Raw genomic sequence first — 24630 nt, 5'->3', positions numbered from 1 at the left:
ACCACTGGCTCTGGGACAGCCTCTAGGGGCAGAGTGATAAGGCCCAGGCCAGACTGTTCTAGAATTCCCAGAGGTTCCTGATAGCACTCCTCTGGGGACTTCCAAGGAATGTACCTCCCAGTGGATGATGCTCCCTTGATCCTGATTTCTCCTAGGGGGTTGATAGCATAGAGATGTCTCCTAGGTCATGTGCACCCTGGGATCTTCACTTGCAATAAGTTTTCACAAAAATGCCATGCTAGGTCCTGACCACTGATAAGCCCTGCTCTCAAGAGGTCCACAGTCTGATGAGAAAATAGACAAGTAATCTCACAGCAACAAGCCAGGCCCCACGAGGCACACTGTGAGATAACCATCTCTGATTAGATCTCAGAAAGCTTTCCAGAGGTGGTGACAATTGAGTGGGGTCTTGAAGGTTAGGTAGGAGTTTGCTGGTCTGCAGAGGAGGAAGGTCTTACCAGGCAGAGGGTTCAGGATGAGCAAAGGTGTGAAAGAGTGAGAGCTGTGTCTTTGGGTGATTCAGAGCCAGTGGCCTCAATCATTGTGGTAGGAATGTCTGGTTCTTAGAGGAGCAGAACCCTTGTGGGCAAGATACCAGCAGACGGGTACTAAACTGCCTTTCAGCTTGTCTACAGAAGCCTCTTCTAAGACTGGAGATGGGGAAACTCTGCTCCTGTTAGTCAGCTCTCAAGGGGCCAGAATCCAGATCTGGCAGGTGAAGTCTCCCCTCCTCCCCTTTCCTAGAGCAAAGCATCTCTGACTTCTGTGCATTAAAAGGAAGCAAGTCTCCGTCTTCAAACAGCTTGAGAGGTCAGACTCTTCCCCTCAGCTAGAGAAGGGGTGAGGGATGCTGAGGGCAACCTTGCTGGTCTCTTGTCTCCTCTGAGCCAGGAACTGCCTCAGCATTGTTTGTGTCCAGGATTCAGCATAGATTTGATGCCCAGAGCATCATGTGGGCCCCAAGGGAGCTGACCACAGGAAGATCAAGGATGCAGGTGCTCTGAGTCTGTGTAACCAGCGAGGGTACAGGATGCGGTCCTCACCTAACGGAGGGCATGGTGCCCAGGAGATGGCAGGACCCTCCTGTCTTCCCTGCAACTTATTTATAGCCTCGCTATGGTAATTTGTGGCAATCACAGTATTTAATTCTGTAATCACACTGCAAGCAGGCATCCAGCCCAGTGAGGCTGGGGAGCCTGCCAGGTCTCAGGGAGGGACTTGGGGGCAGGGCAGGAGTGTGGAGGTGGTGACATTCCCATCAGCTTCTGGCCCCATTGTGTCAGCTGTGGCCCTGGCTCTGTGCCCTGCTCCCCACCCACCCTGATGCACCCTGGATCATAGTAATAATAATAATAAACAACTACTAACGCTTAAATAGCAATTACCATGTTCCAGGCCCTGTCCTAAGCACATTGTATATATGAGTTCCTTTATCCTCATCATCCACTCTATAAGGTAGCTTCTATTATTATGCCCATATTCCAGATGAGGAAACTGAGGCACAGAACTCACAGCTGGTAAGAGCCTATATTTGGGGACTTCCCTTGTGGTCCAATGGTTAAGAATCCACCTTCCAATGAAGGGAACATGGGTTCGATCACTGGTCAGGGAACCCAGATCCCATGTACTGTGGGGCAACTTAGCCCAAGTGCCACAACTATTGAACCTGTGAGCTCTAGAGCCCACATTTCATAAGAGAAGCCTGTGTGCTGCATCAAAGATCTGGTGCAGCCGAAAAAATGAATTAATTTAAAAAAAAAGAGCCTACATTTGTATTCAGGCATTCTGGCTCCAAAGTCCACGATCCCAACTAGGTCTCCCCCAGCTCCAGAAGTGAGGGATCTCCCAGGCTTCCTGCCCATGACCTCAGCTCTGCTCAGCTCCTGGTTCCTCCTGGTCCACCTGCCCCAGAGCTGCATGCACAAGGATGCATGCACTACGAGGTATGGTCGCTTCATCCTGGGGAAGCGACAGTCAGCGTCCCTTCTTGGGGTTTCCCACTAGCAGACTGTTTCAAGTGCATTGGGAAGAGGTCTTGGGGACTTTGGTCTTCAAGGTGTCACTTATCAGTTTGTGCTCCTGTTTTTTTTCTGCAGAAAGGAGATTGTCATGACTGCCTCATTGGGAAGCTGTGGAGGTCAGGGGGATGGGAGGGGAATCACTTTGTCAAGCATCGTCTTCCACTAAGTGTGGGGCAGCTCACTTAGTCTTAATTAGCTGTGTGGTTTGGGGCAAGTGACCCTGGTTGTTGGAGCCTCAGTCTTCTCATCTGTAAAATGGGGCTAATAAGAAGAGGACTACAGCTCAGAGGCTAACTGTGGGGGCTATCTGAGATGGTACCTGTAAAGCTCATAATGCCTGGGACATAATAGGTGCTCAATAAAAACGCATCCTTTACTTGTGTCTTTTATTATGATCCTGTCCTGAAGACGGGGCGCAGGCCTCTTTTAGCCAAGCCCAGGGCAAGGTCTATAGGATGTTAGAAATAAGAGAGAAGAGCCTGAGCCATTGAAGGAGCCTGAGTAAGTGCTGGGCAGAGTCCAGCCTTAAAACAAGTTTTTTTTCTTCCTCCTTCAAGGCAACCCCCTCCATCATCGGGGAAACGATTTCCTGTCTGTGTGGGCAGCAGCTCCAAGCTCATAAAGCAGTTACCCTTAGACCAGAGCTGTGTCCGTGAGGACACGCTATTTCAGAAATGCACTTCCCGGCTGAGCAAAGCTTCTCACTTGGAATTCTTTGCAGACGCGCCCTCCCCTGGGACCGGAAGCGGGTGAGATGTTGCTGACTCAGAAACGTGTTGGCCAGGGCTCTCACCCACACCCACCACAGGATTGCCCGCAAAGTCCCTGGGAAGGCCACTCCCCAGATGTGACTCCTAGTGGGTGCTGCAGGCTCGAGACAGGAGGTGGGGGTGGAGTGGGAAGGAGAGAGGGCCGTCCTGTCTAGAGCCCACTGCCTTAGCGGTGAGTGAGTTCCCAGTAATTGGAGATGAACAAGTGGCTCACAGTCCAACCGTGTGGTTCAGCCACACAGAGGAAACAGTACCCTTCTCATGGGGAGAAAGGAGAGGTGGTGAGGATTTCTCCATGGCTGGCATCACTGCGTGGGCCGTGAGGGGGCAATTGGATGTATTAAAGGCCTCTTGCCACCTGAGAGTCTAGCGCAGTGGCTTTCAGAAATGTGGGTGTGAGATCAGACAAACTGTTCTGTAAGGGGTCAGATAGTCCATAGTTTAGGCTTTGCCGGCTGTAAGGACTCTGTGATGACCAGTTAACTCTGCCACTGTGGCACAGGCAGCCACAGACAATACATAAATGAAAGAGCCGGCTGTGTCCCAATAAAACTTTACTTACAAAAACAGATGGCGGGCCAGATTTGGTCCACAGCTGTCGTGTACGGAATCCTGCACGTATGTAGAGCAACAGGAGCTCAGGCAGGGCTGGATGCTCGGAAGTGCTTCCTGGAGGAGGAGGTGGCCGCTGAGAGAAGCAAGGAAAGATTCCTGGCAGTGGTCAGCCCCGAAGCTCGTGAAAGACAGCACGCACGGTTCCAGATGCTGGCTTTGCCTCTCAGAGGTTCTACCTCCCTGGGACTGGGGTCCCATTATTTAAGGCTTTGCAGTCACTTTGAGCTTGGAGAAGGAAATGGCAACCCACTCTAGCACTCTTGCCTGGAAAATCCCATGGACGGAGGAGCCTGGAGGGCTACAGTCCATGGAGTCGCACAGAGTCGGACACGACTGAAGCGACTTAGCAGCAGCAGCAGCAGTCACTTTGAGAGCTTCAAGCAGATCTTTAAAAAATCTTTTATCCAGCTCCTCTAGTTATTTTCAGAGAATGCTTGGTCCAAGTTTCCATCTGTATCTGGGAGTCACAAGACGACACTCATCCTGCTGCTAAAGTTACCGGGGAGGGGGGGAAGAGCAGGAGGGTTCCCTTCTGGGACACCCCTCCTGGCCTCAGGGACCTCATCATGTCTGGCCTCACTGCTGGCCTCCCTTTCCCAAGGAGGAGAAAGGTTTTAGGTTGTGTTGATGTAGGAGGTGGGGGCTGGGGGGTGTGACCCTCCCAAGCTCCGGATGCTATCGTTCCAGTTCTCCTGGGAGCCCAGGCCATGAGCCAGCTAGGGCCCAGGAATTGTCCAGTCTCTGTGAGGGAGGCCTGGAGATGCTGAGTCCTCCATTCCCCGCCCTACAGGAGAACTGTACCGGGTTTCCTTGAGAAGACAGAGGTTCCCAGCCCAAGGAAGCATTGAGATCCATGAAGACAATGAGGTGGGTTTCTGGGGGTGTCTGGGCCACCTCTGGGGTCAGAAAGTTAGGAAGAGTCCTTAGCTGGTAGGCAGGCCACCCAGTTTTCACCCAGCTCCTCATTGGACTTTCTGTGTGACCTGGTGGTCTCTGTCCCTCTCTGGGCTTCCCTGGTAAAGAAGCCACCTGCCAATGCAGGAGACAGGGTTTCGATCCTTGGGTTGGGAAGATCCCCTGGAGAAGGAAATGGCAATCCATGCCAGTATTCTTGCCTGGAGAATCCATGGACAGAGGAGTCTGGTGGGCTACAGTCCATGGGGTCACAAAAGAGTCCCATATGCTTGAACGACCAAACACACACTGTCCTTCTTTGGGCTCCCAGCCCCCGTACAAATAAGAAGTCTTTGGGACTCATCCCACACTGACACGGAGCGGCTTGCCCTTCTGGCAGCCCATGCCCCTCACTCTGAAAACACAGGAGGTGCCATCAGAGTCTCCTGTGTGTGTGTGATTCTCTGTGTGCCCCCCGCCTTCCCTCCCCTCTCCCCCACCCCCAGCACTGCCTGTCTCTCCCTCTATCCTGATTAATGTCCCTCTCAGGAAGGCTGCCCACAGCGCTCCTGCAAGACGCATGTCCTCCTGCTGGTGCTGCACGGGGGGAATGTCCTGGACACGGGCTCGGGGGACCCATCCTGCAAGGTGGCTGACATCCACACCTTCAGCTCCGTGCTGGAGAAGGTCATGCGCGCCCACTTCCCCGCAGCCCTGGGCCACATCCTCGTCAAGTTCGTCCCCTGTCCTGCCATCTGCTCGGAGGCTTTCTCGCTTGTCTCCAAGTGAGTTCTTTTCTGCTTGTTTGGGCTGGCTGGGCCGGGTGGGAGGTGCCTAACCAGAGGGGCTGCCCCTGCCACATGGACAGGTGGGTGCCTGCCAAAGCCTCCCTGGGGTGTCAGATCCTGACTGACCATGAGTGTCACTGGAGGGAAGTGGTCAGCAGGAGTCTAAAGGGGTTAACACACCCAGAATCCTCCTCTGCCAGGGGCTGGGTGGTGCTGGTGCCCCATGATAGACAGCTCAGACTCCCTTGCTGTGCTCAGCACTCCTGGTCTTGTTGGCCCAGATAATGAAGCTGAGGCATTGAGAGGTTAAGCAGTTTCCTCCAGGGTTATGCAGCCCAGGGACCCAGGAGTCAAAGTCAGGCAGCCCCACTCTCAAGCCACACAGTCAGAGCCAGTAGAGATATGTGCCCAGTTGGAGGTGGCATATGGTGTTGTGGACACTCAGAGAGAAGGCCAGGGCGGCTTCCTGGAGGAGGTGATTTTTGGGTGTGTTTTGAGAGTAGCATAACCTGGTGAGGGGCGTGGGCTCTTCAGTCATCCTGAGCTTGAGTTCCAACTGTGTGACCCGGGCGGCGCGGGGGGGGGGGGGCAGAAACTTGTTTAACCTCTCCCTGTCTGTTTCCTCATCTGTAAAGTGGGGATGATCACGGTATATCAACCATGTCTTAGAGATTTTGTGAGGATTCTGTGTGCTAGTATGTGTGAAGCACATGGTAGGGCACAGGGATTGGCTGTGACTCGCATCACCATCCTCGTAGGAGCACTGTCCATTGGTGGACAGTGGGCTGGGGCAGGAGAAGGGAACCCCACTGGCTGGGGGTGAGGCAGTGTGCTCTCAGGCCTTGGCTCCTCAGACAAACTTGCCCTGGAACCTCTGCAGGACAGACTGAGAGACCGGGGGCCCTCAGGGCCTGGGGCCCTATGGGAGATCCTGTCCAATGATCCAGGAGCCAAGTGTTCCCCAGATGCCCTCCCTGTTGAAGGGGGTGCCTGGAGCCAGTCGGGAGCCCTAGATGCACCTACAGAGCAGTGTCTAAGGTGCCCCGATGCCCCTGGGGGCAGAGGTAGGATGGGTGGTAGATGGCTGGGACTGGAGCCAGGAACTTTCCACAATGTGGTGAAAGGGAGGCCAATGGCGCCTCTGTCCTGGCCTTTACCCCCTTTCACAGCCTCTGCAAAGAGGAGCCCCCTTGGGGAGGGTAGAAAGGGACCCCCAGCCTGGTGCCAACTCCCTAGGGGGATGTAGCAGGGGCTCAAGTGTGGCTGTAAGGAGAGAGGCTCAGCTCCACTGTTTGAGGGGTGGAAGCATGGAGAGGACGTGCAGGGGTCTCACGTGTCCCCTCTGAGAGAGAAAGAAAAGTCTCCTCTGCCTTCTAGATTCATTTGTGTTCCCAGAACCCGGGCTGGGCAGATCTGTATCAGAGTTGGAAGGAAGGAGATTAGCTCAGGAAGGAAAAAGTATTTCCCCAATGTGGTTAATGGCCCAGATCCCGGGTGATTTTTGTTAAACTGCTAGGCGGTAGGCCTCCCCCTGGGGCGTCTGAATCCGGAGGGGAGGAGCCCTGGAATCTGTATCCTGACTCCCTCTGGGCTTTGGCTCTGCAGCGGGTTTGGGAAGCTGAGCTGAATGAAGGCTCTGTCTGTCACACTCCAACAGTCGGAGTTAATTGTATTCCTTCACAATCAATCTCAGTCCCCCCAGCAACCCCCTTGCCCCCAGGACATCTGACCTCCAGAGCTGGGTCACCCAGCCCAGGCCTGATCTCCAGGAAGACAAATGGCCCGGGGACACTGGAGGGGCCAGCAGGTGGGAGCCCAGCACTCCCCCAGGCAGCATCTTGCCTGGGCCATCAATCAGCCCTAATCACTGCTGGGAGGGAGCTCTTTCTCAGATAATTAAAATCTCTCCGGCTGCAATTGAGGGCTGTTTCCTCTAATTTGTGTTTTTTTGGAGATGAGGAATGGCTGTTAGGCTGGCCTTGTGCAGCAGATCTTTGTCACCTGCCCAGGGTGCCCTGCGCCCTGTCACCTCCCGCAGTTTCCATCAGATTCCCTTTGGGATCAGTGTTGGGTCCTGGGTCAGCCTGAGCTTGGACTCTGGGGGAAGGGCAGGCTCTGGGGAAAGGGTATACAGTTCCCCCCTCTGCTGAACCTCCCAGCCAACTGGGCCCCTGGGGACAGAGATAGGATGGGTGAGGGTGCAGGCAGGCACGGGCCACTGGGAGCTGGTCCCAGATGAAGCTGAGCTGCCCAGAGAGGGGGGGGCAGAGAAGTGAGGGAGCCCATGCAGGAGCTGACAGTCCACTTGTTGGGGGATGCTGCAGGACAGGCTCTCTCAGTCCTTTCTGGGGTCACAGACCTTTCTGCAAAGCCCATGAAGGCTCTGGATCCCCTCCCCAGAAAGACAGACATGATACCATACATGCAGCCGCATGGCTGGTGTGTGAGCCCTATGCCTGGCACGCCCTCTCTCCTCTTTCTAGCTTCCCTAAAGACTTCCTTGAGTCATAGATCAAACCCCACCTCCTCCAGAAAGTCTGCCATGATGACATGTTCCCATCCCCTTTTGGCCGCCAGGTAGCGCTAGTGGTAAAGAACCCATCTGCCAATGGAGGAGACACAAGAGATGTGGGTTTGATTCCTGGTTGGGGAAGATCCCCTGGAGGAGGGCATGGCAACCCACTCCAGTATTCTGGCCCAGAGAATCCCATGGACAGAGAAGCCTGGCAGGCTACAGTCCATAGGGTGGCAAAGAGTCGGACGTGACTGAACCAACTTAGCATGCATGGATATGGGATCTTAGTTCCCCACCAGGGATTGAACTCTGCAGTGGAAGCATGGGGAAGTCCTGACATACCCCCATTCTGATCCACACCAGTGGCCTCCTCCATAACTGGTGTGTCCTTTGAGGCTGTGAAGAAAAGGTCAGAGAGCACTGCTGTCGTGGGAGATTCCAGGGGCCACATCATGGCTGGCATGGGATGGACATACAGGGAAGTCATCACAGGCTAGCCACTCCCCCCACCCTGGGACACATTGGTGGTGCTTTGTCTCCTGCCTGGGTCCTCCTCAACAGCCCCTGACCCCAGGACCCAATTTCTGGTCAGTGTGTGCTCTCTTTCGCCCCGTCCACAACTCCAAGCCCACCCTCCTACCTGGTCCCAGGGGGACTTACCCTGGCCTCCTGTCTGCAGCCTGAATCCCTTCAGCCACGACGCGGGCTGTCTCAGCAACAGCCAGGACCACGTCCCTCTGGCCGCCCTGCCCCTGTTGGCCATCTCCTCCCCACAGTACCAGGATGCGGTTGCCACTGTCATCGAGCAAGCCAACCAGGTGTACTCGGAGTTCCTCAAATCCCCTGATGGGATTGGCTTCAGTGGGCAGGTAGGACAGCCTGCCCTCACCTCCCTGACCTGGTCCCTGCCCGGAGAGACTCTGGGACCTGCTGGAAGGATCTAGATCAGGCTGCTCTGCAGCCCTAGCTTCTGACATCCTAAGAGGCTTTTGAGATCTTTGGGTCTGTTCTCATTTTAAAGATAGGAAAACTGAGGCCAACACCTGAGTTCTGATTTTCAGCCCATGCTGATCCGTGACCCAAGTCTGACCCTGACTGTAGCCTGGTGCCCATCCTCAAGCTGACCCTCCCATCCCCCTGTTGGGACTCTCAGTGCCTCCCTGGGGCAGGCTCCTTGTTCCCCCATGGACCGGCTGCCTGCACTCTGGCTGGGTGTGGGGCAAGGGGCCGGCGGCGGGCAGGCTTGCAGTCCCAGTTCTGCCTTCTGCAGGTGTGTCTCATCGGGGACTGTGTAGGGGGCCTCCTGGCCTTCGATGCCATCTGCTACAGTGCGGGGCCCACGGGTGACAGCCCTGGCAGCAGCAGCCGGAAGGGGAGCTTCAGCAGCACCCAGGTGCGGGCCAGAAGATGGGGTGGGGGAGGGGATGTCCTTGGGAGCCCCCCTGGGGAGCAGGGCCTCTTGTGGGGGAGCAGTGTTAGCCCTTCATGTTGGTGCTGGTTACAAAGTGTTCACAATCCTGCAAGAGTGGTGGGAGATTACCATCACAGGTGAGGAAACTGAAGCCCAGAGAAGGCTTATTAGCATCAGGTCCCCAGAGAGCTCTCCAGAGTCCCACTGGATCGCTGAGACCTTTTTATTTTTAATAATTTTTAAAAGTTGATATTTTGTATTTTCATTTTTTAATTCAGTTCAAGAAATTTTCTGGGTTTTTTTGGCTGTGTGGCAGTAGGATCTTAGTTCCCCAACCAGGGATCAAACCGGTGCTCCTTGCAGTGGAAGCACAGAGTCTTAGCCACTGGAAGGTCAGGGAAGTTCCTCCAGTGAGCCCTTTGGACTTAGGGGACAGCCCTGTGCCTAAAATCCCATCGTTTTTTTTTTGTGTGTGTTGTGGCTCCCACGCTCCTTTTGGAAGAAGTACTGCCTCTCGCATCTTAGGAGAAGGGGGTTCATTTGTCCTGGGGCCCCAGAGTGACCACAGCGCCCTCCTGTCCTCTGCTCTGTCCTCAAGGACACCCCGGTGGTGGTGGAGGAGGAGTGCAGCCTGGCGGGCAGCAAGCGGCTCAGCAAAAGCAGCATTGACGTCTCCAGCACCTTGGAGGATGAAAAGCCCAAGCGGCCATTGCCTCGGAAGCAGAGCGACTCCTCCACCTATGACTGCGAGGCCATCACCCAGCATCACGCCTTCCTATCAAGGTAGCCGCTCCCTGTGCCTGCCCTGCCACCTGTCCCGGGGGGCAGGACCTCGGCCCAGAGTCATCTGGGAGGACTGTGACCAGTCATATGCCCCAGGCTCTTCTATGGGGGGCCCAGGGACCAGCACTGAAATGCTGGGACTGAAGCCACTCCCCATGGACCCTGCACAGAGACCTGGGACTCTGCACGCTGTGCCTGCCAACCCCACCCCCTCAACTTGCAGAGAGATGGGACAGTTGGTCTCACCAAAAGGGTAGATGCTGCCCAGCCTACTTCACTGATGGTTTTAAGAATCTGGTGAAAGAACAGAAGTAGGTGTGTTTTGTATTTCTTAGCATTTCTTAGTAATGTGTTCTTGGTATTTTTCAGATGGGCCAGCAAAGGCCAGTTAGGTCAGAAACCTTCCATGGATCACACAACCAGTTACTGGAGAGCCAGGGTCTCCCAGTGCCTGGCACCCAGTACACTTTTTTTTTTTTTAATTGGGGTATAGTTGCTTTACAACGTTGTATTAGATTCTGCCGTAAGCAATGCACTTTTATTCAAAGGCCAGCCAGGTCCCTCCATGGAACTGCCCACCCTTTAACTTTCTAGAAGGAGCATGTTCATGGACACTGGTTAAATGAATTTGTTGTTGTTCAGCCTTTCCGACTCTTTCTGACCCCAAGGACTGTGCAGCATGCCAAGCTTTCCTATCCTTCACCATCTCCCGGAAATTGCTCAAACTCATGTTCATTGAGTCAGTGACGCCATCCAACCATCTCCTGTACATTTATTCAGGATTCATATGAGTATTGAACATAAGTCCCAGTGAGAAGGAATACCTCTTTTCTTTTCCCCTTTCTCCTCAGTTCTCTCCTCCCATCCTCCTTCCTCCCTTTCTACCCAAATGATAAGTAGCACCAGGTCATCACAACATTTGGAAAAGTTATCCTCTCACCACTGCTAACATTTAGGAGTATTAATTCCTTTCAGTATATTTTTTACAAGCTTTGCTCGTGAACGTGAAAGTGTTAGTTTCTCAGTCACGTCTGAGAGCTCAGTCATGTCTTTGCGATCCCATGGACTGTAGCCTGCCAGGCTTCTCTGTCCATGGGATTCTCCAGGCAAGAATACTGGAGTGGGTTGCCATTTCTTTCTGCAGGGGATTTTCCCAACCAGGGATTGAACCCAGGTCTCCTGCATTGCTGGCAATTTCTTTACTGTCTGAGCCACCATAGGAGATTTGCCTATAGGTTTACTTAGAGAAAAAAACAAAACAAAACTCTTATATTATGGTCTTTCACCATATAATGAAAAATACTGATAAATAGTCTTAATGTTTTATTAAGTGAATGGATGATATCTTGCACAGTCCCAGTAACTGGACACTTTGGCTTTTTTCCAATTCTTTACGATTATAAACAGCAGTCCGGAAACATCTTTGTGCATAAATATTTAGGTATGTATTAGGGCTATTTTGTTCAGATGGGTTCCTGGAGGAGAAATTATTAGGTCAAAGGCTCTCCATATTTAAATCTCCAACTATTCAAAGGCCCTCTGAAAGATTATTCTTGAGAACGTTTCAAGTCAGGTTGCAGGGTAAAATCATAACATTTCTGGTTCATCCTTGAAAAATCCTTTAAGAAAGCCCCACATTTGGAGAGTGACGTGAAGTTGGAGGCTCTCAGTGGCTGGTCCATTGCAGCCAGCTCTTCCCTCTGGTGTAGGGACAGATGGCTGTGTCTCTGTCAATTAAGTAGTTGGTGTGTGTTTAGGGACCACGCTGTACATGAAATATGAATTGTTAAACAGCAGGGTCGTCATCCTCACTGCAAGATGCTCACATTGCAAGAGGCAGAGGGTGTGTGGGGATTCAGATTCAACTGCCGAGACCCTCGCCCACAGGCAATGAGGGGCTGGCCCACATTTCTAAGGTTATTTCTAAAATTCCCTTTTTCCTCCAACTTGTGTATTTTGGTGGAATTTGCATTCCATTAATGGATTCATGGGGCTTCCCAGGTGGCTCAGTGGCAAAGGACCCGCCTGCAATGCAGCAGACACAGGTTCAGTCTCTGGTTTGGGAAGATCCCCTGGAGAAGGAAATGGCAACCCACTCCAGTGTTCTTGCCTGGGAAATCCCATGGACAGAGGAGCCTGGCAGGCTACAGTCCATGGGGTCGCAAAAGAGTCAGATGGGACTTAACGACTACACAATAACAAAAGTGTATTCATAGATCTTGTGATGCCACTGGATTTTCCGAAACCCTGCTACTGCTGTTGCTGCTAAGTCGCTTCAGTCGTGTCTGACTCTGTGTGACCTCATAGATGGCAGCCCACCAGGCTCCTCCACCCATGGGATTTTCCAGGCGGGAGTACTGGAGTGGGTTGCCATTGAAACCCTGAGTGGTACCTAAATGCAGCTGAAAGTTTCGGGAGGTCTCCAGTTTTCCTGCCTGTTCTTGACAGCCTGCTCTGGGTCTGTACATCAACTTGAGCTCTTTGAGGCAATGGGTGCACAGAATTGGAATTCTGTGTGGCTCATGTTTTTCTCTTTAAGCTCGGTTTCCTCTGTGAGCTGGAGGGGAGGAAAGACCAAGCTGTTTGCATCTGTGTCTGCAGGTTTCCTGGAACATTAGTTACCACAAAAGCCCTCATCCTAGCAGGACCGATGTCACCCAGCTGTCTGGCCAGGCTGGGCTTCTCTGCTGGACAGGGCAGGAATTCACAGTGTGGCCATCACAAGACCAGCACGATGGGGCAGGAGGCTTAGGTTTTCAGGTGCTCACTCCATTTTAAGGAAGACAGTTTTATTGGATCACAGTCACGTGGGTTTATTCATGTATCACCTGAGTGCCATGCAGCAGTGTGAAGTAGATGTGATGGAGGCAATATGGACCCCAAAGTCTGAAATATTTACCATCTGGCCCTTTACAGGAAAAGTTGGCTGACTCCTGCCTTAGCCAAATGTTGTCCAGGCCTTGGTGGCAGATGCTGAGATGGTCACCAATTTGTGTTGGTGATCAGGCAAGTGGGTCCCGGATCAAGCCCTGCTGCAGAGATAGAGGGCTGGGTGCTGCAACTCAGACCTCAGGCTGCCCCGCTAGGTGCTCACTCCCCCGTGCTTTTTGTTGTTCAGTGGTTAAGTCGTGTCCAACTCTTTGCGACCCCATGGACTGCAGCACACCAGGCTTCCCTGTGCTTCACCATCTCCTAGAGTTTGTTCAAACCCATGTCCATTGAGTTGGTGATGCTATCCAACCATCTCATCCTCTGTCGCCCCCTTCTCCTGCCCTCAGTCTTGCCCAGCATCAGGGTCTTTTCCAATGAGTTGGCTCTTCGCATCAGGTAGCCAAAGTACTGGAGCTTCAGCATTAGTCCTTCCAATGAATATTCAGGGTTGACTTCCTTTAGGATTGACTGGTTTGATCTCCTTGTTGTCCAAGGAACTCTCAAAAGTCTTCTCCAGCAACACAGTTTGAAAGCATCGATTCTTCGGTGCTCAGCCTTCTGTACGCTCAGTTCTCCCCTAACCTGCACTCCTCTGTCTTCCTCCCTGGGCCAGCATCCACTCCAGCGTGCTGAAGGATGAAGCCGAGTCTCCAGAGGCTGGGGGCCCCCAGGTCCCCGAGGTCAGCCTGGGCCGCTTGGATTTTGAGGTGTCTGACTTCTTCCTCTTTGGCTCGCCCCTGGGCCTGGTCCTGGCCATGCGGAGGACAGTGCTGCCCGGACTGGATGGTGGGTGTGATGCTGGTTGGGGCCTGAGATGCCTTTGGGTCACTAGGCCACTGTGTCAGGGCTTGGAATTGGGGAGAGTAGAGGTGGGGAGGACCAGAGAGTTGGGGGTAGATGGAAAGAGCGGCGAGGAAGAAGAAGAAAGGGGCGGGGGCAGAAGGGAGAGTGGGGCAACTTCCTCGATGGATTTCACTCCCCATCACAGGCCCCATTGCCTGGTTGTCATACTCTCTGGGAAGAGAAACCCTACTGCACCCACCCGCTCCTTCCCCAATGCCCAGGTAGGCCCTTTGCAGCCAAGTCGGTCTTATTGCCCCTGCAGATCCGCCCCCTCCACCTCAGTGCCTCTGCTCTCAAGGTTCCCCCATTCCTCTGAAATACTCTCAGAGGTGATTTGCACCAGAAGATGGTTTAGCAATGACTCTGAGGATATAAGAGGCTGGAGGCCCCTCGGAGCGCAATGGATCAGGGATCCTCCAAATTCTTTTGTCCCAAAGCTTACCAACAAACTGCACTACGGCTGTTGATCGCAGATACAAAGTCGGGGTTGGAGGGGCTCTGATAGAAGTAGGAGAAACAGGCAGAATCCCACAGCCGCAGTTAATGTTGCTAGGGAAACCTAGGGTTCCTGGGATGCTGGATGGTCCAGTGCCCTGACCGTGACGGACAGGGCGGCGAACTGATGCGATGAGGCCTCAGTGGAGACACCTGCTGGTCAACGGGAGAAGTGTTCTGCCGGCTCGTACAAACTAAGTTCACTTCAAGGCCCCGGGTCTGGGTTTCGAGCTGGGAAGAAGGAAGAGGCAGCTGATCCTGAGTGAAGGACCCTAGGTCTGCTTCATAGATCAGGTAGCATCTAAGTGACAGCCAGAATCGAAAGGAGTTTGATCAATGGAAATAGTGGAGGACATCCTGCTAAGAGCAGGGGGAGCTTGAGCAAAGGCACAGAGAATGGAAAGCAGCTCTCCATCACGGCCCCAGTGCTGGGTGCCTACAGCGGTGCTTCCGAGTGGGACAGGTTGGCAAGGCCTTGAGGGTCAAGCTGAACCAAGTGGTTTTGATCCTGCTGGTAGCAGGGAGCCATGGCAGGTTCTTGAGCAGAGGAATAGGTTTCTCAAAGCTGCAGTCGAGGGAGCCTCCTAGGACCGAGGTAGCAGGTGTTCAAGGGGCTTCCTGTGTGTCCTCCCCCCACCCCCCAAGGTTTCCAGGTACGTCCCGCCTGCAGTCAGGTCTACAGCTTCTTCCACTGCGCAGACCCCTCCGCCTCCAGGATTGAACCACTGCTGGAGCCCAAGTTCCACCTGGTGCCACCTGTCAGCGTGCCCCGCTACCAGAGGTTCCCACTGGGCGACGGACAGCCCCTCCTCCTTGGTAGGCTCTTGGGGGTGTCAGAGTGTGCTGAGCTGGAGGCTGGGCTCCATGCAGGTGGTGCCCTAGGGCCACCCTATCTGGTCCAGCCCCTCCAAGCTGTCAGATGTCAGAGTGGCTAGACTCACCTGAACAAAGTCTGTGTACTCTTGAGGGAGTTGGTGGGGGGACAGGAAGACCACTGACTCACCTGCCTTTGGAGCAGCTGACCTGTGTGAGCTCCTGCTCTGCAGGAGGGATCTTTGGGCTCTGCCCCCTGGTTAGCTCCTGTGCCTGGGGCCAGTGTAATACTGGCTGCATAATACTGAGATGTCAGATCTGATTGCAACTCTGGGATCCACACTGAGTGTTATTCCTGGTGCCTGGACTCTAGAGGTGCAGGTCATGGAGTGGGTCACTCCTGTGGGCTTCTTGGAAGAGGGGGCCTTCAACCAAGGCATTTGCACAGGTGGAGAAGAGCTAGAGGGTGGGGCTTGGGGGATATTCTGGGTGGAGGAACAGCAGAAGCAAGGGAGGTGGATTGGGGGAGGGCCAGCGGCCTGCAGGTCTCACGTGGGGTGAGCTGGGCATGGACTGGGGTGAAGACAAGGGGATGCCTGGGATGGACATTCAGGGCTTGGAGGTCAGAGTCTTGGAAGTTTAGCCAGACCCTGTTCAGAGATTTGGGCCAGATTGGAGTTGGGGGGACTGCCATGCACGTGTCTCATTCAGGATTTAAATCCAGCTTACCCCTTCCCCGCCCCATTTCAATGGAAACTTAATTTCCAAAGTCCCGTTTTGTCAGGAGTTTTTATTGATAGAAGGGGGTCTATAGATAGGAAAGTGAAAGTCACTCAGTCGTGTCCAACTTTGCGACCCTATGGACTATAGCCTGCCAGGCTCCTCTGTCCATGGAATTCTCCAGGCAAGAACACTGGAGTGGGTTGCCATTTCCTTCTCCAGGGGATCTTCCCGACCCAGGGACTGAACCCAGGTCTCCTGCATTACAGGCAGGTTCTTTACCTTCTGAGTCACCAGGGAGAAGGGCATCCTAAAATGTCTCTGGTCAGGGCATCCTCCTGACCCCAGAAGGCACCCTTGCCCTCAGACTCCTTTATGTCCAGGCTCAGCCACAATCCTCTGAGGCTCAGAGAGGAGTGTGATACAAAGCATGTGGTTGTCACCTTTGACCTCAGCTGGGGCTTTGGGGGTAGTGTCCCAGAGGCGCCCTCGGCAGCTCTGTTGGGGGTGGACATGATGGTTGGGATCCTGACTTGTGCCTGCATAACCGATGGCTTGGAGGATGTGAAACCAGCGGGTACCTGATGAAGGGGTCTCGGTCAGGCCCCGGGATGAGAGGTGCGGGCTCCTCCCCAGGTGCCCAGACTCCCATCCAGCATGGGGCTGGCACAGCCCGGGCAGCTCCATTTGAGACCCACCACTTGGCCTTGAGAGGGGGCTAGATAGTTCAGACTATCTAGCATCAGAGCATCAGACTTTGAGGGTCCAGGGTTCAAGTCCCTGTTCAGGCATGCTGTCCTCTATTTTGGGCTTCCCTCATAGCTCAGTTGGTAAAGAATATGTTTGCAATGTAGGACCAGGTTTGATCCTTGGGTCGGGAAGATCCCCTGGAGAAAGAAATGGCAACCCACTCCAGTATTCTTGCCTATTGCTAGAGAATCCCATGGATAGAGGAGCCTGGCGGGCTACAGTCCATGGAGTTGCAAGAGTCAGATACGACTTAGCGACTAAACCACCACCACGCGGCCTTGACTGTGAAATTCCCCCTCCAGCTGATGCTCTGCACACCCACAGTGCCCTCTTCCTGGAGGGCAGCTCCCGGGGCAGCCCACCACTTCTGGACGCTCCTGCCTCGCCCCCTCAGGCCCCGAGATCCCAGCGCCAGGCACGGAGGATCAGCCGGGGCAGCTCCAGCGAGAGCTCAGAGTCCTCGGACAGCTTGGCCCCTGTGGGTGCCTCCCGCAGTGAGTGAGGGTCTCCTGGGCCCCACCTGGATTCTCGGGAGAGGGGCTTCCTCCAGGTGGACACTGGTCCCCTGCCAGGGCTGTTGAGGACCAGGGAGAAGGGGAACCAGACATCTAAACTAAGCTGTGACCTCAGAGAGAGCTGTGACCTCTGATCTGGACAGGGGTCCTGACCTCTGACGGTGGTTTGAGCTCTGACCTCAGCCAGAGCCCTAATCCCAACGTTCAGTCTTCCCCATGGGAGTCCCTCTGACCAGCAGCCCTGGGGTGAGATTCTATATGTCCGTGGGTCCGGCCCCCATTCTGGGGATCAGTTTGCAGCATGTGACCTGGAGGCCGGTTGGGTGTGCGATGGGGATGGGGGGTCATCGAAGCTGGGGGAAGAGTGGCACATTTCCTAGAGCTCATTTTGAGCTGAGTGCTCTGGCTCCAAATTCGTGCCCCTAGTGGCATGTCCACCATTGGATCTGCACCCTGGGAGTCCCACACACACTGCCCCTTGGGTCAAGGTCCTGGGGCAGGCCATTCCGTCCTCACCTCCCTCTTGGATCCACAGTCACAGCCAAGTGGTGGGGCTCCAAGCGCATTGACTACGCCCTGTACTGCCCTGACGTCCTCACGGCCTTCCCCACCGTGGCCCTGCCCCACCTCTTCCACGCCAGCTACTGGGAGTCCACGGACGTGGTGGCCTTCATCCTGAGACAGGTATGCCGTCCCTGCCCGGGAGGGCCCAGCGTCCAGGGAGAAGACACTAGCCTTGCAGGTCACATTGGAGCATGGCAAGTGGAGGGGGGAGTGACCTGGACAGACAATGGTTTTCATAAGGAACATGGCTTCTGGTCAATGTCATGGCACTTTCTAGAAAATTAAATAGATGCTATGTAGGAGAATGTGCCCATGTCTCAACCTGGAGATTGGAATCATCACGCTGGTTCTCCTGTGGGTCTCAGTGTCCTCATCTGTAAAACAGGTGGAGCAAAGAGGCCAGTGACTGAGAGAGAGCCTGGGAAGTGGGGGCTGGATTGCATGCACCCTCCATGGCCAAGGAGGTGGAGACACAAGAGAAGTGGGTTCGATCCCTGGGTTGGGAAGATCCCTTGGAGGAGGGCATAGCAATCCACTTCAGTATTCTTCTTACCTGGAGAATCCCATGGGCAGAGGAGTCTGGCAGGCTACAGTCTATGGGATTGCAGAGAGTCAGACATGACTGAAGTGACTGGGCACATAAAAGATTTAACTCAGGAACAGCCAGATGGAAGAGATGCAAATGACAGGGTATGGGGAAAGGAGGTGGGTCTTCCATGCCCTCTCAGAGGGCACCACTGTCCCCAGAGCTCCATGTGCTTACCAACCTGGAAGCTCTCTGAACCCCATCCTTTTGGGTTTTTATGGAGCATTCGTTACATAGATGTGATTGATTAAATCATGGCCATGGGTCATTGAACTCCAACCTCCAGCCCTTCGCAGGAGGTGGTGGTGATGGTGGGGGGTGGGACTGAAAGTCCCTCTAATTACAAGGTTGGTTCTCCTGGCAACCAGCCTCATCCTAAGATGTGGTGCAACTCACCTCATCAAATAGCAAAATACACCTTTGTACCTCTTGCTTAGGAAATTCCAAAGATTTTAGGAGCTTTGTGCCTGAAGCTGGACAATGAGGAAGCATTTACTTCTTATTATAAATCACAATATCTCAGATTGAGGGAGTCACTGTTAGATGGAGTTCGGGGAGGCGTCCTGAAGCCCCTCTGGGGAGAGAGGAGGAGCGACTGAAAGAAATAAAGGGGGATACCCCTTGAGGTCAGAGGTGTATCAGAGTGGATAGACGGGAGGGGGCCTCTGAGTTGGGCAGGATGGAGGTCACGGGGCCTTGGCAAGAATGGCTTCAGTGGAGCCACAGGGTCAGAAGCCTGCCTGGAGCTGGGGGAGGAGAGGAGGCAGTGAGGAAGGGGAGATAGTGCAGGCTAAGTCTTTTGTGATCCATTGCTGCCAAGGAAAACAGGAGCATGTGATGGTTGTTGGAGAGGGATCCTAGAAAGAGGCACTAGGACACATGTTTACTATTTATTTATTTATTAGATTTTTGAAAAAAAACTATTTGTTTTTTTTTTGTTTGTTTGTTTTGATCAGGCTGTGTGGCATGTGGGATGTTAGTTCCCTGACTAGGGATTGATCTCACAGCCTCTACATTGGAAGTGCAGAGCCTTAACCACTGGACTGCCAGCAAAGTCCCCATGAGATGCTAAGGAGATGAGATGCTAATTTAGATGCTGAGGAGAATGAGCCAGTAGTGAGGGCTAACCAGTGATGCAGGGTTGACAGGGGAGCTTGCTCCATCCATCATGTTCTTGAGCAAGTGGGTGGGGCTGGGACCAGGGCTCCAGCTGGCCTTTGATAACGGTCACCCACCATAAAGGGGGCAGGGGGAAGGCAGAGAATGGGTACAGACACAGGTGGTTCCTAGGTTGGGGCATCAAGAGCGGGGGCTGCTCCCAGGCCAGAGCATTTGAGAGACAGCAGTCTGGCCCCAGTTGTCAGGACAGGTGGGCAGAAAGTCTGCCCTGAGGGTCCCAGGCTGGGAGGTGGGGAGGCCTGAGAAGGGCCTGGCTGTAAGCTGGAGGGCCCTGACACAAGGGGGAAGCGGGAGAGGGGTCCAGATGGCCTGACCCGGAGTCCTGCTGGGCTGTTGATCAGGTGATGCGCTATGAGAGCGTGAACGTTAAGGAGAGCGCTGGCCTGGACCCCGCAGCACTGAGCCCTGCCAACCCCCGTGAGAAGTGGCTTCGTAAGAGGACCCAGGTCAAGCTGCGGGTATGTGCTTGTCAGAGGTGCCTACGGGTTGGGGTTGTGGCCTCAGGGAGGTGGGGCTGTCCTCTGGAGATGTGGCATCCACATGGCTGGGAAGGGCTTGGGTTACAGCTCCATGCTGATACATGCTAGGATTCATGCTTAGACAAGGCCCCCAGGGTTGCTGTAGAGGTGGGGGTGGAGGTACGGAGCAGATGAGATGGGTGAGCTGGTTCCCCATGGCCTGCCTCCACAGGAGCACCATGGGTGCAGGTCCAGGGCACTGAAGATGGAGATGAGATACCAAATATGGAGCTGTATGCCAGGCCTCTGTAGATGTGCACGAGTCTGAAAGAGTTCTCCCAACAACCACGGGGCTCACAGCCTGGGGTGGCGTTTGCCAGGACGTAGAGGGAGGCCCAGATTAGGAAGAAGATGGAGAGAAGGATTGTCAGGATAAGCTGTGCAGGGCTTCCCTGAAGAAGTGTCACCTCTGCAAGGTATTGAAGTATGAGTAGGAGTTCGGTCCACATACATTCATTTACTCAGCAAACAATCATCCATATCCACTTTGTCCCTGGCCTTCTGCCAGGCAGTGGGGCACAGGAATATACAGACACAGCCACTGCTATGGTGGGCACTTCTAGTCTTGTGGGAACCTCAGACATGAACGCCAAGAATAGTCTTAATGGTAGAAGGTGATCCATGAATCAACTCTTCTTTTGTAAACGTTTTAATTGAGCTATAACCACACTTTACACAATTCACCCACTTAAATCATGCAATTCAGTGTGTTTTAGTATATTCACAACTGTGTGTAACTATCATCACAGTTAATTTTAGAACATTTTCATTACCTCCAAAAGAAACCCCTTACCCTTTAGCCACTATCCCCCTCTGGAGCCCCTTACTCCCACCCCTAACCCTGAGCAACCAGTAATCTACTTTCTGTGTCTATAGATTTACTTATTCTGGACATTTCATGTAATGGAATCATACAATATGTGGTCCTTTATGTCTAGCTACTTTCACTGAGCATAATGTTTTCAAGATTCATTCACGTTGTGGCTTGTGTCAGTACTTAATTTCATTTTATGGCATCGTTCCATGTGTTTATTTCCATGAATGGACTCTTCTCTGTCATCAGAATTCTTGTTAGGGGGCCTGCATTCCTCACTTGACTAAGTGTCTCCAGGTCAGGGTCCATGACTGGTTCCTCTCTGCATACCCAGAGCCCAGCCCAGGGACCAGTGGGGATGAGGTGCCTGCAGATATTTGTTGACCTATTGAATTAAAATACCGTGGGAATTGAGAGGAGGTAGAGACTGTGTCTGGGGAGTCCCCGAGTGCTTCTTGGAGAGGACAAAGTTGAGTCAGGTCATAGTGGATGGGCTGGAATGTGGAGACAGAGGACCAGGGATGCTGTGGAGAGTCAGGGGGCGAGGGGTGGGGGGCGGGATGGGGAATCAATGTGAGCAAAGGCCCTAAGGCATCTCTGCAGAGCCTGACCTGAAAGAACCAGCTGGGCTTCAAAGGGCAGCAGCATGAGAGGGGACCGAAAAGGTTTCCCAGCAAAGTTTTGATGCCAGGCTCAGGATTTGGAGCCAGGAGCTTAAAAGTTCTGTGCTTTGTAAAGACAATGAATCTGCTGTGGGGGCTATGTTTTGAATAAGGGGATGTTACTAGCAGAGTCCACGTGAGAGGTACCTGGGGTGTGGGCAGAGACACTGATGTAGGCAGTTTTGTAAAAATTCTGTGGTCTGGGGTCATGAAGCCAGGCTGGGAGTGATAGGTGGTCCGGGCTTGGAGCTGCGGAATGAATTGAAACCAGACATGAAGAACGATGGGGATGCTGGGATATAGTTACAAACAAATGATGTGATGTCCAGAATTGCTCCAGAATAATCTGGAGTGGGGCAGGGGTGGGGCGGGGGATCCTGCAAAGGAAGAAGGGAGCCAGAAGGGCTGCAACTGGTTTCCTGCCACACGAGGCTTTCCTACACTGTTCTCTCTACTCTTGACATTTAAATCGCCCACTAAGCAAAGACGGATGGTAAACGGCTACTGGATATGAGCCGTGATGTGGAAGGAAGAAGCGACGGTGACCCGCAGTTTCCAGCCTGGCCGTCTAGAAGGATGCCAGGCTCTGAGGACTGGCCGTTAGCTACCTCCAGGCCGTGGGGAGCGTTAAGAGCAAAGGATGCTCATCTGTGGGAGTCTAGCGCTCCTTGGAGCTGATGTGAAGTTTTAAGGGTCTGTTTTCTTCAGGGGTTCTGTGGGGACACGTCTTGGAAACTTTAATGGGGTTAATAAGGAAGAAAGGCAAGATTTCACAGGGGACCATCCCTCTAACCCATCCTGAGGACAACGTAAAGAAAAAGCAAGGTCAAGTCCCCTTGCAGAGGTTGAGCTGGTTTCTGTCCTTCCAGAATGTCACTGCCAACCACCGGGCCAACGACGTGATTGCTGCCGAAGACGGCCCCCAGGTCCTGGTGGGGAGGTTCATGTACGGGCCCCTCGACATGGTGGCCCTGACTGGCGAGAAGGTACAGAAGCTGGGGACTCCCTTCCTGGGTACCAGATGGCACCTGGGCCGAGGGCTGCGGGGAAGGGCTGGCTGCACGAGGTGGGAGATGCTCACCCGGGTCGGGGAGGGCAAGCAGGAATGAGGGATGGACTGGGTGTTTCAGAGAAGCCAATGTGGCTGCAGTGGAAAGGGAAGGGATGGTGGGAGCCAGGAACTAGCATCAAGTGGGGACCCCGAGCCCTGCGGTCTTGGCAGAGAGCTCCCAAGTCCAGCCCCCTCCGCGGCTTTCAGTGAGTCCCCTGGCCCCCTTGCCACCTGCAGGTGGACATCCTGGTGATGGCAGAGCCATCCTCCGGCCGCTGGGTGCACTTGGATACAGAGATCACCAACAGCAGTGGGCGCATCACATACAGCGTGCCACGGCCCCGGCGCCTGGGGGTTGGCGTCTATCCCGTGAAGATGGTCGTCAGGTCAGACCCAGGGGACATTCTCACGGTAGTTTCACCCAATTCTATGGCCCTTCCAGCCAGGTCTGTCCAGAAGATGGGGTCCTGGGGATGCTGTCTTGGGCCCCATCCCTGTCTGCTGGGAGAGAGGAAAATGGATGTGGTCACAGCTTTAGCATCAGGAGATGCCACCCGGCTTCTCTCTCATCCTGGCCCTGATTGAGCTCTGACCCTGGCCAAGGGCTGACATTGGCCTCAGCCTGACCCCTGACCCTGAGTGCACAGCTAACCCCCAGGTGGGCACCTTTCAGGGGCGACCAGACCTGCGCGATGAGCTACCTCACAGTGTTGCCCCGGGGCATGGAATGCGTGGTCTTCAGCATTGACGGCTCCTTTGCAGCCAGCGTGTCCATCATGGGAAGTGACCCCAAGGTCCGGCCGGGGGCAGTGGACGTTGTCCGGTGAGTGCTTCCTTCCTGCAGGGGACATATCCTCTGGGGAAGAAACCAGTGGCTGTCGGGGAGGTGGGCTGTGTTTTTCTAGTTTCCTCTAGGAATTCCACTAGTCTCTGGGCTGGGAGCCAGGAGTCCTGGCTTCACCTGCAGGAGTAATTTACTGAGGGTTCTTGAGAAACTCCACCACCTTCCAGCCTTCTGTTCCTCCCTGCCTCCCTCTCTCCTTTATCCTAACACTGTTAGAGCATTCTATGCAGTAAATCAGGATGGGTTTCTTACACTCAGATCCCAATCAGGATAAAATTGTTATGTTCTGATTACCAATCACCATGGAGAAAATGGCTCCATTTTTAGTGACTTATGATAGTAGTTTATTATTCTATGACATCATTCCATGGATTGATTGGGTTCTGCTAGGAGGTTCTCAAAGGGGGCCTCTCCAGAAATGGCAGTCAGATTGTGGTCTGGGCTGGGGGTCATCTAAGGGCTGGATGTTCAAGATGTTCAAGATGGGTGATGAGCTCATATATCTTGTTCCCTGGCTGGGGTCTGTCTTTTTCTCTCCCCACATGGCTGCTCCAGGTGGCCAGCCTGGGTGGTCTCAGACTAGCCAGACTTGGTACCTGGTGACGGTCTCCTATGGTTCCCAGAGACCCAGTTGGAAGCTACAAGCCTTCTTAGTACCCAGCCTTGGGATTCAGTGTCTTTTCCACTATACTTGTTCTATTAGTTCTAAGCTAATCCCAGGATCAGCCCAGTTTCAAAGAGGAAGGGAACACATAAAGGTGTGACTACTGGGACACATGGCTCACTGGGGGGCCCATCTTTTGAGACTAGCTAACACACAGTGGAAATCAAGAGACTGGGCTTTCTATAGCTGATTGGAGAAAGCAGAGCAGGCTTCCCTGGGAGAGGTGGCATTTGAGTCAGCCCTTGAAGGACAGGTGCATATATATTTCAATCCATGCCGCTGTACAAAGATAAGCACAAACACAAAGGCAAAAGGAAGACAATACAGGACTGAGTTTGATAGACCAAGAAGGTGAGAAGGACAGGGAAGAACAGACCATGTGTAGGGATAAGTTCAGGGCCATTGGGTATTGGAGGCCAGATTAGGACAGGGCAGGAAGTGTGGCTGGAAGCAACCTCCCAGGGCTGTTGTACTGTGGCTGCCGCTGCTACTGCTAAGTCGCTTCAGTCGTGCCCGACTCTGTGCGACCCCATAGACGGCAGCCCACCAGGCTCCGCCGTCCCTGGGATTCTCCAGGCAAGAATATTGGAGTGGGTTGCCATTTCCTTCTCCAGTGCATGAAAGGGAAAAGTGGAAGTGAAGTCGCTCAGTCGTGTCCGACTCCTAGCGACCCCATGGACTGTAGCCCACCAGGCTCCTCCGTTCATGGGATTTTCCAGGCAAGAGTACTGGAGTGGGGTGCCATTGCCTTCTACTGTGGAGAGAGGTGCAAAAGGATTTTGCCAAGAGAAAAACAAAAGAGATACCACTTGAGTTCCTCCCTCCCTGTCTGTCTCCCTCCAGTCTTCCGAGGCCAGTTCTGGGCCAGGCTGTATTCTCTGGCA

General features: G+C 53.7%; 1 protein-coding gene across 1 annotated transcript in view; it reads left to right on the top strand.

Moving 5' to 3' along the window:
* PITPNM3 (PITPNM family member 3) overlaps positions 1 to 24630 on the top strand; it is a 92552-nt gene that overhangs the window by 64612 nt on the left and 3310 nt on the right. Inside the window, exons 5-17 of the mRNA XM_081579651.1 lie at positions 4197 to 4273; positions 4850 to 5085; positions 8283 to 8472; positions 8874 to 8996; positions 9613 to 9797; positions 13342 to 13514; positions 14712 to 14882; positions 16652 to 16843; positions 17400 to 17548; positions 19535 to 19651; positions 22057 to 22173; positions 22476 to 22624; positions 22912 to 23061. Coding sequence (XP_081435777.1) covers positions 4197 to 4273; positions 4850 to 5085; positions 8283 to 8472; positions 8874 to 8996; positions 9613 to 9797; positions 13342 to 13514; positions 14712 to 14882; positions 16652 to 16843; positions 17400 to 17548; positions 19535 to 19651; positions 22057 to 22173; positions 22476 to 22624; positions 22912 to 23061 — 2029 coding nt within the window. The remainder of the gene's footprint in view (positions 1 to 4196; positions 4274 to 4849; positions 5086 to 8282; positions 8473 to 8873; positions 8997 to 9612; positions 9798 to 13341; positions 13515 to 14711; positions 14883 to 16651; positions 16844 to 17399; positions 17549 to 19534; positions 19652 to 22056; positions 22174 to 22475; positions 22625 to 22911; positions 23062 to 24630) is intronic.

Source organism: Giraffa tippelskirchi, chromosome 3 (assembly GCF_054371585.1).
Source record: "Giraffa tippelskirchi isolate mGirTip1 chromosome 3, T2T-mGirTip1v1.2.pri, whole genome shotgun sequence".
Taxonomy (NCBI): domain Eukaryota; kingdom Metazoa; phylum Chordata; class Mammalia; order Artiodactyla; family Giraffidae; genus Giraffa; species Giraffa tippelskirchi.
This window is presented reverse-complemented; position numbering and strand designations above follow the sequence as displayed.